This window comes from Nansenia antarctica (assembly GCF_963989245.1).
Source record: "Nansenia antarctica genome assembly, chromosome: 5".
Classification (NCBI taxonomy): domain Eukaryota; kingdom Metazoa; phylum Chordata; class Actinopteri; order Argentiniformes; family Microstomatidae; genus Nansenia; species Nansenia antarctica.
The window spans coordinates 18029523-18043500 of NC_137690.1; the positions used below are offsets into that span (position 1 = coordinate 18029523).

The following is a 13978-nucleotide window of genomic DNA, read 5'->3' on the forward strand; positions in this document are numbered from 1 at the left end:
TCTCGTAGACTTGCATGTAAAATCTATTTTGGTAACTTCAGGCCATTCGGTCAATTGTCTATGGGGTTTTGGGACATGCACAAAGAATCGTACGTGCTTACGTCATGTCCGGCGTAGCTTCGTTCACCTGCTTTACCATCGCTATGGCGGCTAGTAATGTGATGTAATGGGAAAATCGTATAACCGAGGATTTAGGAGGATTTCTTTCTGTAAACAAATTGAACAAATGGATTAGAAGGAGGCATCTTTTGTTCCCAACTTGAGGATATTACAACTGGACCTATTACCGAAGTCAAACTTCGTTTGTGGTCGCAATCTCCGCACCGGCTGTGCTTAGCCTGCTACTGTTGGTGTTTTGCGAAGCCAGAATACACAAACTCGACCTGAAGGTAAGAGAGTCAGCTAAGATAAAAGCTACTTCAAACATTTAGTAATATCGTCAGCATGGTACGTTTTCTATTGTCGTCTTTTAGCTTGTTTGTTTATGTATTCAGCACACGCACACACACACACACACACACACACACACACACACGCACACACGCACACACACACACACACACACACACACACACACACTCACACACTCACACACTCACTAGAGGGGATGAAGAGGTCTGTACAGGGGGGTAGGGGGGATGAAGAGGTCTGTACAGGGGGGTAGAGGGGATAAAGAGGTCTGTACAGGGGGGTAGAGGGGATGAAGAGGTCTGTACAGGGGGGTAGGGGGGATGAAGAGGTCTGTACAGGGGGGTAGGGGGGATGAGGAGGTATGTAGAGGTGGGTAGGGGGGATGAAGAGGTCTGTACAGGGGGGTAGAGGGGATGAAGAGGTCTGTAGAGGTGGGTAGGGGGGATGAAGAGGTCTGTACAGGGGGGTAGAGGGGATGAAGAGGTCTGTACAGGGGGGTAGAGGGGATGAAGAGGTCTGTACAGGGGGGTAGAGGGGATGGAGAGGTCTGTACAGGGGGGTAGGGGGGATGAGGAGGTATGTACAGGGGGGTAGAGGGGATGAAGAGGTCTGTACAGGGGGGTAGAGGGGATGGAGAGGTCTGTACAGGGGGGTAGGGGGGATGAGGAGGTATGTACAGGGGGGTAGAGGGGATGAAGAGGTCTGTAGAGGAGGGTAGAGGGGATGGAGAGGTCTGTACAGGGGGTAGAGGGGATGGAGAGGTCTGTAGAGGTGGGTAGAGGGGATGTAGAGGTGGGTAGAGGTGATGAAGAGGTCTGTAGAGGTGGGTAGAGGGGATGAAGAGGTCTGTACAGGGGGGTAGAGGGGATGAAGAGGTCTGTAGAGGTGGGTAGAGGGGATGAAGAGGTCTGTACAGGGGGGTAGAGGGGATGGCGAGGTCTGTACAGGGGGGTAGAGCTATTCTCATGCTAAAATCGACTGTAAATCCAGATTTTAAAGTTGATATTCTTCCCCGTGGAGCATGCCCCCATAACCTGTGCCCCACCCAAAATGTTTAGCACCAGCCGCCACTGCCTTGGCCTCATTAGTAGAATGTGAAAAATATTCTTAAAAATTTTAAGGCAAAATTTTAAGGCGAGAACTGATGACCTGTTTCTGAATATTGCTTTTAGTCTGCGTGAATTCATTTAGATGATGATGATCATTAGAAAGGATACATGGGTATGTAAGGAATATACATGATTTAATCCGTTCTTTCGTGTAAATTGACTTGGAATTGATATGGAATTAATGAACCATATGTGTGTGTGTGTAAGCAGGGCTCCTCCGCAAAAGAAGCTTGGGTCTCAGTAGGCCCCCATGCCTAATTAAAAGTTTAATAATTAATCATTATTATATGCTTATCATGCTAGGGAAGTGATCCTATAATTTTGGTGGGCCACAATAAAGCATGTTCTTGTTATATTGAGGCGCTGCAGTGACCATACACTTACTGTATTGAGTCAGTGTTACTTGTCTGTGCCAGTAGGGCTTCAGGTGCACTACAGAGCAGAACGCATGTTGTTTTGACAGGTTGTCCTCGCTTTGGTTTCCCAGCACTATAGTATTACAGTATTACAACCATATGTATTATCAATGATTACCACCCGTCTGAGTTACTGAAGGACACTTACTGTGAGACACTCGAGAATGTGAATTCAAGTGTGAATGTAACTTGCCCATTCTGAAACAGTTGGAGAGCTCCCCTCACTTCACCTCACCCTTGAAAGCCTTGCAAAAAACATAATGTAGTATGTGAACGTTGTGTTATAAGGGGAGGCTGGTGGAGGTAGAAAACGGAGGTAGGGCTCTTTGTCATGCACAGAATGGAATTAAGAATGCAACAATACCTCCACATACCTCCACATACCTCCACACAACCTTGGGCCTTTGTTACACAAAGCCACGGGCCTTGCAATTGTGTTGACATACAATAGTTGCATTGAGGCGATACTTTTTTCTGATGCAGTGTTGTGCTTAGTGTAGCATAGGTTCTGTGCTCAGTATAATAGCTTATATACAGTGATTAATCAAACACGTTTGATACCATTCCTGATTCCATTCCCTGCATTACAAACGATTCTACCTCCACCAGCCTCCACTGCAGACAACGCCATGCTGGTACTGAATCCCCCACTGATGTCCAGTGCTGGATGGAAAGATTGGCTATTTGAGTCACGTGAAGGTCACTGTACAGCAGACTGACTGTAAAGGACTCATCAGGACTCAGATAGACAGCTGTGTAGAGAGCAGTCCAAACACATCCATCAGACAAAGCACAGATTCCACCAGCAGACCCTACAAACATTACACTGCCACCTAGAGGCAAGCCTCCCAAACAGCTACAGTGGTGGAAATACAGTAAGTATTGAACACTTAAACATTTTGTCCAGTAAATGTATTTCCAATGAGCCTATTCAAGTGAAATTTGCACCAGACTTTGGTATTAACTCAAACAAACCAGGTAAACAATATAAACATTTAAGTCCATATGTAAATGAAGTTATGTGTAATAAAGTGGAATGAAACAGGAAAAAAGTATTGAACACACTAAGAAAAAGTTACTTAAACTAAAGTTAAAGTTAGAAAAAATAACTAATTAGGAGGCAATTCTACCTCCAACATGTGCTAATTAAAGTCAGCTGGGTTAGAATATATTGATGGGCTATAAAAGTTTTTTTTTTGTTACCAAGGTGCCACACAACAACCCTCTAATGATGGGTAAAAGCAAAGAGCTGTCTCAAGACCTTTTAAGAGCTGATTCAAGACCAGATTGTTGCAAAACATGAAAATGGAATTGCCTACAGACGTATTTCACAACTTCTGAATCTTCCAGTAAGCACCATTGGGGGCATTATCCATAAGTGGAAGCAACATCACAGGAGCTCCTCGCAAGATTTCTGTCAGAAGGATACTATAGGAGAAGAGTAGCCAAAGAGCCAAGGACCACTAGGAAAGAGCTCCAGAAAGACTTGAAGGAAGCAGGTACAACTGTGACAGAAAGTACAACTTTCAGTACAACTGAAAGTACAACTGTGACCGCCATGGCCTCTGTGCACGAAAGACATGTTGAAGCTTGTTTAAGGTTTGCCAAACAACATTTGGACAAGCCAGTGAACTACTGGGAGCATGTGCTCTGGTCAGATGAGACCAACATGTAACTTTTTAGCTGTCAAACAACACACCATGTTTGGAGGAGAAATGGCACTGCACATCACCTAAATAACATACGAACAGTGAAAGGGTGGAAAGTTTGGAGGTGGAAGTATCATGGTGTGGGGCTGTTTCTCCTCTCGTGGTACTGGCAGACTTCATATCATTGAAGGAACAATGAATGGAGCCATGTACAGAGAGATTCTTGAGATGAACCTGCTGCCATCCACCAGAATGCTGAGGATGAGACGTACGTGGGTGGACCTTCCAGCAGGGCAACAATCCAAAGCATACAGCAAAGGAAACTCGCAATTGGTTTCAGAGAAAGAAAATCAACTTGTTGGAATGGCCCAGTCAATCCCCTGACTTAAACCCAATTGAACATTTGTGGAAACATCTGAAGATCCAGATTCACAAGAGGGCCCCCCACAATCTTCAAGATTTAAAGACAATCTGTGTAGAGGAATGGGCCAAAATCACACCTGAATACCGCGGGCGATTAGTTACTTCATACAGAAAGCGCCTTGAAGCTGTCATTACAAACAAAGGCTTCTCCACTAAGTATTGAATTAATTTCAGTTAATGTGTTCAATACTTTTGTCCTGTTTAATTCCACTTTATTACACATAACTTTATTTACATATGGACATAAATGTTTAGATTATTTGTCTGGGTTGTTTGAGTTAATACCAGTCTGGTGCAAATTTCACTTGAATAGGCTCTATTGGTCTTAAATAAATGTCAGAGGGAATCAGCTTGAACGCAACTGACATTTGAAAGTGCAGTGTGTTTCGTGTTGGATTCATGTTCTATAGAATCTCTAATGGGGGGAAAACAGAGCTATCCACAATCTACATCGTGTTCTTTGACTTCTCTAGTGCCTTTAACACCATCCAGCCCCACCTTCTAGCCCACAATCCCCTGACCATACAACTGCATCCCTCCACCATGGCTTGGATCATAAGCTACCTCACTGACAGGCCGCAGTGGGTCAGGCTACAGAACCACTCTGTTTCAGCATACAGCAACACCACCATTACTAACACAGGCGCCCCCCAAGGGAGGGTTTTAGCCCCATTCGTCTTCACCCTCTGCACAGCAGGCAACATTCACAAGCCTCCTGTCACCTAGAAACATCCTCCATGGTTGGCCGCATCATTAAGACTCTCTGTACAGGAGGAACTATTTTCATTCATTTCATGGTGCAGTGAAAACTACCTGGAACTGAATGTGTCTAAGGCTAACGAGCTGGTGATAGACTTCAGGAGGAAGAGGGAAACCACATGAGCTGTTGTCATCAATGGGGTCACTGTTGAAAGGGTGCATGCCTACAAATATCTGGGGGGTGGGGTGATGGATGACTAGCTGCAGTGGAAAGAGAACACCTCCGTGGTTTTTAAAAAGACTCGGGAAGGCTCTTCTTTTTTATTTTTTTAAGAAATTCAGATGATTAAGATGAGCTCAGAAGGTCTTTTGATGATTTTATAACAGTGTTGTGACTCGTGTCTTGTTCATAGTGTGATCTGCTGGGGGGAGGGGGGGGGGGCGGAGAACATCTCTAGGGAGGAATGAAAGCATTAATTAGGCTGGATCTACCGTCGACACCCACTTAGACAATATGGAGTCCATTGTGGATAAGAGAAGCCTGAAGGAGCTCTACAACATTGAGACTTCCACCAGCCTCCCCCTCCACAGTATCTGCTCAGAGCAGCGTCATGCAAGGGCAGACCGATTTATTTGACTTGGGAGCAAAACAGAGTGTTTCCGCAGATCCTTCAGCTATGAGGCTTTTTAACATGAACACAGTTTTTTGTAGTCATTGTTGATGTGCTGCTTTTTAGTGTCTGTGTGTTTTTGTTGTGTTTTTATTCCGTACTTGGTGTTGTATATGTACCGTACATGTATTGCTGGTGCAATCAAATGTCTCCTCTGAGGATTAATTAAGTAATATCTTAACTTATCTTATCTTATCAGTTTAGGGCAGGTCGAATGAGACCAAAAATGGGACCAATGTACAGACATCCATGTAAACATACCGTGTGTGTACTACCATACTTTATATTCTACTCCACCATATTCTCAGTAAGCTCCTGTTTTATCTACCATGATATCTAGCCTACCTGTTGAGTTGAATTGGCCCCCAGTGAGTAAATCGATAGTTTTTAAATTACAGCATTTATATTTCACCTCAGCGCCTGGAGTGCGAGGAGTGGTGTTCAGGATTCTACCGTTGCTATGGCAGTGATGATAATCGGAATCTGGGCTTCCTGAGTGCAGCCTCACTTATGCTAATGAGGTCCTGTCTGTCTCACTTGTGTGATCTGCGCACGGCCGGCAGGCAGTGGGGTGATGTGAACCATCCAATGAGCTCTGGCAGTGACGGGAGTCTCCTGCTCCCTAGAAGGAGGGACGAGACTCCGGATGGAATGTTCTACATTTAAAAAGGCTAAGAGTCATCAAAAACGCTGCTTTCAGAGGAACAGTAATGTGGCCTAAATGTACCATTTACAGGGTTGACTCAGAAGTAACAATGTGTCAATCAGTCCAAGCATAATACAGTATGTAGGTGTGTGTGTGTGTGTGTGTGTGTGCGTGTGTGTCTAGGTGTGTGTATGTATGTACTGTATATGTGTGTGAGTGTGTGTGTGTGTGTGTGTGTGTGTGTGTGTGTGCATGTGTGTGTGTTTGTGTGTGTGTGTGTGTGGGTGTGTGTGGGTGTAGGTGTGTGTATGTATGTACTGCATATGTGTGTGTGTGTGTGTGTGTGTGTGTGTGTGTGTGTGTGTGTGTGTGTGTGCAGTGCACGTGCATGTGTGTGCGTGCGTGCGTGTGTGTGCGTGTGTGTATGTTCTGTATGTATGCGTGTAGGTGTGTGCCTGCGTGTGTGTGTGTGTGTGTGTGTGTGAATAAGGAACGATGTCATTCTGCTCTGGCTCTCTCAGGCTCAGGAGGGATGAGTCACTCCCACAGCGCTGGTGAGACCAGAGAGACTGTGGAGCAGGCAGCAGCAACACCCAACATACCGAAGGGCCTAGGGTTACTGAAGGGTTACTGAAGGGTTACTGAAGGGTTACTGAAGGGTTACTGAAGGGTTACTGAAGGGTTACTGAAGGGTTACGGAGCTTCATTTAACACTGTATACAGTATAGGCTTTTATACTGAGTATATAACATGTGCTACACTGTACCAGTAAATTGCAAGAGTATCGCCTCTGCAACAGTTGTATTTCAACAAAATGTCACGGCCGGGGCTTTGTATAAACCAAGGCTCAAGGTTGTGTGGAGGAGGCATAACAAGAAGATAACAACTACATTGATTGTGAATATTTCAGCAATGTGGTCTGAACTCTGAGCAAAACAAAGTGTGGTCAAATCTTTCTGAGTAGCAGCATAACAACACCCTCATGTGCTCTCAGAGAGTAAATACAAGGATTCTTAATAGGACTAGTTGTTAAAATCCCTAAATATTCAGCACAACAATTGAATGAGTGGAGTTGGAGATGTCCTCTTGGGTGGAGTGGAATTTGGCAATGATCACGTGGTGCCACCAGTACGACACATCTTCAGTTGTGGTCCCCGACCTCATTGGGTGTTTCGCCATTGGGTGTTTGCCATACAGTGTGATAATTCCATCCTTGCTCGAACAAAAAAAATCGAAGGAGGGTGCCGTTGTTGTGTGTGATTTCTTGTTTGCTGACACGCTGTGTCTGGTATGTGTTAATGTGTTCTCAGGCTGCAGAGGTGGAGAGGCAGCTGTCCACTCAGGTCCACTCCTTGCGGGATGACTTCAGAGAGAAGAGCGTCTCCACCAACCAGCACATGACACGGTTAGAGAGCCTACAGGCAGAGGTGAGGCGTGGGAGGGGACCTGTCTACTGTCGACACATTCTTGAAACTTGTTTATATCATACTACTTTTTTTTTATATGTATACTACTCATACATTGAATGTGTTTTACTATTAGGCTAAATCATTATAAGATATTCAATTGACTGAAAAATCATGTTTTTAGCGTGCTGTGTGGATTTAAAATGAATATGATATATGTTTAGGTTAGGGAGTATGTCCGTAGTATTCCACTATACTAACAGTTCTCCTCTAGTCTACTCTCTGTCAACCATGGCCATGTTATGCTTGCTATCAAGCTGATTAAACATTAGAGTTTAGACACAAACACCTCCAAACACTGCATCAGGGCAGTTCAAATATGTCTCAAACTTCTTTTCATCCTATTCTATCAATCATTCTTTCCTAATCCTCCTCCTCCTCCTCTAATACCATGATTGAATTCTTCCTTCTGACTGGTGCAGCAAGGACTAGAAGTGAGTGGTTGAACCTTGGCTCTGGGCTGCATGCTGCATGCTGTTGTAAATGTGTGTCATTGTGAAGTACAGCAACAGGGACTGGAACAAAAGCTCACTGCAAAAAAACAACTGCTGGTATAATAACATCACTACTGGTGATGAAAAAAGGCATGGGGTACAGTATGTACATACATATAATACTGTACATACAGTATGCTGGGTCTTTTTGTAAATTGCTGGGAGAATCTATCTTGTATTTGATTTATGCCCACAAATCCATCTTCATTAGTGTCAATTAGTGTAGATCTACAGAAGCTTCAGTCATTCAGTCATTGCTTCTCCTTATCCCTATTTTATCAGCGTAAGCTTGCAAAGCATGTGTAAGACGCATGTGATGTCTCTGTGTATGTAAAAACATTCATCCGAAGCTTGGACATGGATTCCAGTAATGTTTTGTGCCAGCCAGACGAGGATCATAGAATGATAACATGATGACTGTAGCTATACCTCTGAGCCTCTATACCTCTGAGCCTCCTCTTCAAAGCAAGCGGGGTATTATTGGGGGAGAAAGCACAGTCTGCAGAGACCATGCTGTAATTGGGTAAAAAAGAGCTACAGATCTATATTTAGCCCAGTTACTGCAATGTCTGGGTGTTCTCCCATGATTCTGTTCCCACGATTCTGACAGTTTTTTTTTTTTATGTGACTTCGGATTGACGAGAAATTTGGTTTATCCCTATCCCCTGTTGAAACCATGTCGGTGTCAAAACCATAGCAATATGGTCAGCACCGCAATATCACAGGGACAAGAAAAACATGGCGACAAAGACACTTATATGGTTTCAAAGTCAGTGAGCTGTAGACAATGTCACACTTCTGTGCTGTGAAGTAGGTTACCAGATGTAGGTCAAATCATGAGGGATAGAAAAGAAGAAGAATCCATGTTTGTTTAATAGAATGCGGAGGAGGCTGCAGTATGATGGTGTTACAGGAGAATGATTGTCCTATCCCAAGAAATGTGCAAGCAATGTGAAAGAAATGTGTGCAATGTGAGCCTCCAGAGTATAGACTGGTGGAGAAATAGACTGTTATCGGGGATGTAAATTGTTTTTACTTTATCACATTCCTCGGTATGAGGGTGGTAACGACTGCCTACGCCTATGCTAGGCAACAGCATTCTTCACACCAGGGGGGAGTACTTTAATCTTCTGGAACATTCTACTGGAGCTCTCCTCACACTCAGGAGAGAAACAGGTTAATGGCTAGCGGCTAAAATTAGGTGTCGATATCTATCAGGACATCCAACTATCCTGAGTTTCTCCTCTATCTCTCTGACCGTGGCTCCCCACAGCACAATGTCTAACCTTGCTATGGTGGTCCTGTGTTCTGCCAGATTAAGATGCTCTCGCAGCGTAAGAGAGAGCTGGAGCGCCGGGTTCATGTTGTACTAGAGGAGAACGAGTCACTGCAGAACACGGTGGACGACCTGAGGGAGAGGACGCTGGTGCTGGAGAAGCAGTGCCACGAGAAGGACTTACAGGTGGGGAAGGCTTCTGGGCCACAAATGATTATCGAGATGAGTTGTTGAGAAGTAGATGTACGGTACCAAAAAAAGCATGATATTCCTGTTTTCTGAGCCAATGTGTGTGTGTGTGTGTGTGTGTGTGTGTGTGTGTGTGTGTGTGTGTGTGTGTTTGTGTGTGTGTGTGTGCGTATGCGCTTGCGTGTGCGTGTGTGTGTGTGTTTCTGTGTGTGGGTGGGTGGATGGTTGTGTGGGTGGGTGATTTGTATTATGTATAGATGTTCTACTGGTGTTGGTGTTTGGGAGTTTGCGGTATTCATTTGTATTCTTCTGTATTTGTTGACCGCTCTGTTGACCGCTGTTTTTGTGTGGTTTTTTTTGCTAGCTGCGTCAGAGCCAGCTAGCGCTCCAGGAAGTGCGCGTGTCTCACAGACATCTGAGCGCCCGGCTAGAGGAGCTCACAGACGAGAAGAGTCTACAAGGCCTTAGTTCACACCCTTCCAGCCTACTCTGTGAGATAGAACAGAGCATGGAGCAAGAGGAGCAGGAGCAGGAGAGGGAGCAGGTACACACACACACACACACACACACACACAGTCACACACACACACACACACACACACAGTGGACAGTATCTAAACAGATCTCTCCCTCTGTGTCCAGCTCCGCCTCCAGCTGTGGGAGGCCTACTGTCAGGTGCGCTCCCTCTGCTCCCACCTGCGGGGCAACGACATCACAGACTCAGCCTTGTCAACAGACTCATCCATGGACGAGTCCTCAGACACGTCGTCCGCCAAGGACGTGCCTACAGGAAGCCTACACGCCAGTCTACTGGAGCTACGCAGACTCACACAGAACCTCTTAGACGGCAATGAGTCAACGGTACCTGACCCTCACATTCATACACACACAGACAGACTCCACGTGACCAATGAAAAGGGTTTGACTTGACATTTTGTTGTGGTGTTGTGTGTGTGTGTGTGTGTGTGTGTGTTGTGGTGGTTGTGTGTGAACAGGGTTCTCCGCGTAGCGACGAGGAGGCACTAGAGGATCAGGTGCGTAAGCTCGGGGAGGAGCTGAGAGGAATGAGAGAGATGTATGAGGCAGAACAGGAAAGAACCCGGAGCAGTCAAGAAGAGCTTCTCCAACTCCATAATCAGGTACTGCTTTAAGTACAAGAAGCCCCATCATTAGGTAAACGCCATGTCATTTTTCGAGATAATAACATAACACAGCATCGTTATGTATAGCATCCCCCAAGAACAAGATACATTAGATTTAATATTTATGAGGGCTACTTGTCTGGTAAGTGCGTCTCCTGTGTCTTTCCACCTCTGTCCTGCAGATGGCGCTGCTCTCTGTGGAGCTGTGTTCTGTCCGGGAGGACAGTGAGCACTTTAGAGCCATGTCTGAAGTGAAGGAGCCAAGTGAGCAGCTTCAGACTGCTATACGAGACCGAGACGAGGCCATTGCCAAGTAGGGAAATATTGCACACCTACAGTACACAGACATTACATTACATTTACATTTTTTGTATTTAGCAGACGCCTTTATCCAAAGCAAGCAACAAATACATTCAATGTATTTAGACAAATGTTGTCATAGTAAGGATCATTTATCCATCAGTCATCGCAAGAAAAAGTAATCTAAGCTAGGGCCAGGGGCCATTGGCGGGGTCATAATGACCCCTGAAACTCATAAAGGAAGAATTAGGATTTTTAAATGTATTATTGTTTTACAGTAGAGAACCTGTAAACTGTACATGGGGGTAGAAGGGATGAAGAGGTCTTAGGAGGGACAGTTTAGGTGTAGCCTCTTCATCCCCTCTACTACTATACATACACAGCATGGTCTATATATCCTGAGCCCTGAATACAATCACATATGTGCTTATTGTGTAAAATGATATAAAGTACAGTAGTGAACATGACAATATGAGTGTTCCCGCTATTGAACAAGTAGTTGTTTTACATTTATCTCCAAACAAGTGATCCAATCATAAACTCCATTGTCAGAGTGAGACTAAAGAGAGGGATGTTGTGTCTGCCTTGCAGGAAGAAAGCGGTGGAGATGGAGCTGGCCAAGTGTAAGATAGACATCATGTCTCTGAACAGCCAGCTCCTGGACGCCATCCAGCAGAAGCTGAACCTATCACAGCAGCTGGAGGCCTGGCAGGTGGGTCAGAGGTCATAGGTCATCAGACCTGGGGATATTTGATGTAGAGTCAGACGATGAACACACTGTTACTGTGAAAGACAGAAGTATTATGTAGACATTACAAATGTGTATGGACCAACTCATTCTGTATGTGTACAGATACATTTGTGACAGCAGCTGGTAAAACCCGGGAACAAGCCGATTTAATGTTCAGACTTTTATTCTGAAAAATGTAAATACATTTCAGTGCCGATGAAAATCAATGACACACTCGCTAGTCAACTAACATAGCTTGTTTTGTGAGCCTGCTAACAATGTAAAGTAGTGTTATACTTAACTAGGTAGCATTGAGGATTACTCACTGAATCCTTTGCATTGCAATGTTTTGGCTTGACTAGCGAGTGTGTCATTGATTTTCAACAACGTTGACATTTATTTACATTTTTCAGAATAAAAGTCTAAACATTAGTTCCCTTGTACCAGCTGCTGTCACATTTAGTCATCTTCTTTATATTTACACAGCCATGTGTAGGCTATACCGTTGTGGGTTTAAGTGAAATGCATACGGTGATCTTTTCCCACCCCATCCTGTCCTCTCTAACTTTTCACTGTCCAACCTGTGTACTTGTGTGTACTGTATGTGTGTTTACAATAAGTAAAAGTATGGGGAGCAGAAGCAGGATATGACGTCCTGCTCAGAAGTCACCTAGCGAGCTGTGCTCTAAAACCTATTGATGATCATCTGTCAAATGAGATGAGTCATCCTGTCACCCACTGTTTTTTTTTTCTCACAACAACGGACAATAGGATGACTCAAGTCACCTGACAGATGATCAACAATGGCAAACTGGCCAAGTCACGACTCACCTATCAAAGGATTCCTTATTAATTCCAAATGCTAAACACGTCAATGGGTTTGAGAGCACAGCTACGTAGCTTGAATTCTGAGCCAGACGTCGTAACCGCTTTCACTCCCAATGTACAGCATGTACTCTCAGTCGCCAATCTACAAACTATCTAGGTCGTTAAACAGCAATTATTCCACCAATTATTCATATAAACTCTGTTCATCTATAATTGATGGTGAGTCCCTTTTGAAGGAATTATTAACCGATTGAGGACTCAGTGTACATGTCTGTCCCGTCCCTTCCGTTCCTCACCCCTGTAACTAGCAGCTTTCTCCTCTCTCTTTCCCTGGCTGCAGTTTGCCTCCTCAGGGCTCTTTACTGTGTGGCTCTTGTGGTTTCTGATCTAGTGGTCTTTCTCAGCTTCCGTACCACCCTTTCTCCCCTGTGGTACCCCCCTCCTGCCTTAGAGGTGAGCCTAGGTGTGCCGATCTCGCCTCGTGCCCAGCTCCTCCATGCCACGCTGAGCCATTCCATGCCATGGTCTGCTGACTCAAGCAGAAATGTGCGCACCCATTCCACCTCGCCATCTGAAAGCTTTGACCACCTTCTGAAACCAACCCACTTTTTCTCGAACCCAAATCTCAAATCTGTCACGTCCCTCTTGTCTCCTCTATCTCTTCTAAAAAAAAAATAAGACATCCCCTCATCCCCTCTCTCTGGCTATCTCAATACTGCTGCGCTTACTCACTCACTCACTTATCTCTCTCCTCCTCCCTCACTCATCCTCTCTGTCACTCTCTCCGTCGGTCCCTAGGATGATATGCACAGAGTGATCGATCAGCAGCTGATGGACAAGCACCAGGAGGAGTGGAGGGCGACCCCCTACTCCCTCTCTGGGTCCTCGGGGGGCCGCGGGGGGCCGTCCGCTCAGTCCTCCAGACGAGCCCACCGCCTCTCCTCCGACGGAGAGAAGCGTCTCTTCTCCTTCTTCAAGAAGAACTGAGCCCCACTGGACTTGTCCTAGCACTGGATATGCAGAATGAGAGAGAGAGAGACAGAGACAGAGAGAGAGAGACAGAGAAAGAGACAGACAGAGACAGAGAGAGAGAGAGAGAGAGAGAGAGAGAGAGACAGAGAGACAGAGACAGAGATAGCAGAGGAAGAGAGAGAGTACACAGGTAGAGACAAGACATAGCCAAAGACTAAGATTGAGAGCAGCGTCTCCCTCTAACAAGACAGGAGGGGATTATGAGATTCAGGGGTGATTTTGCACTTTATCTGTCCCGTCACTCATCACTTTCTGTGTCACTCTTCTGACAGCTGTTGAAGAATAGAGAGTGAGAGTGACTGAGACATGAGTAAATAGCAGCACTGCACAGTAAAGACTGCCCTCGGTATACAATCCCTCTACAATCTATTTGCGCTAACATGAACAGGGTCACACAAAATTACCTCCAGGGTGGAAGGTTCCCCCGGCTGTGCCTCCCTAGAGTGCCCTCTGCCCCACTGCCAAAGCTCCAGAGCGGGGAGTGTATGCATACAGTA

General features: G+C 45.3%; 1 protein-coding gene across 1 annotated transcript in view; it reads left to right on the forward strand.

Annotated features, from left to right (window-relative positions):
• The window catches only part of bicdl1 (BICD family like cargo adaptor 1), a gene marked incomplete at both ends in the record, with an annotated part of 21414 nt that extends 7978 nt beyond the window's left edge, over positions 1-13436 (forward strand). Inside the window, 11 exon segments of the mRNA XM_080532574.1 lie at positions 7335-7451; positions 7913-7924; positions 9300-9446; positions 9814-9993; positions 10092-10310; positions 10445-10588; positions 10774-10904; positions 11483-11603; position 12841; positions 12844-12902; positions 13248-13436. Of these exon segments, the coding sequence (XP_080388700.1) occupies positions 7335-7451; positions 7913-7924; positions 9300-9446; positions 9814-9993; positions 10092-10310; positions 10445-10588; positions 10774-10904; positions 11483-11603; position 12841; positions 12844-12902; positions 13248-13436 (1320 nt within the window).
• Between the last annotated feature and the right edge of the window lie 542 nt (positions 13437-13978).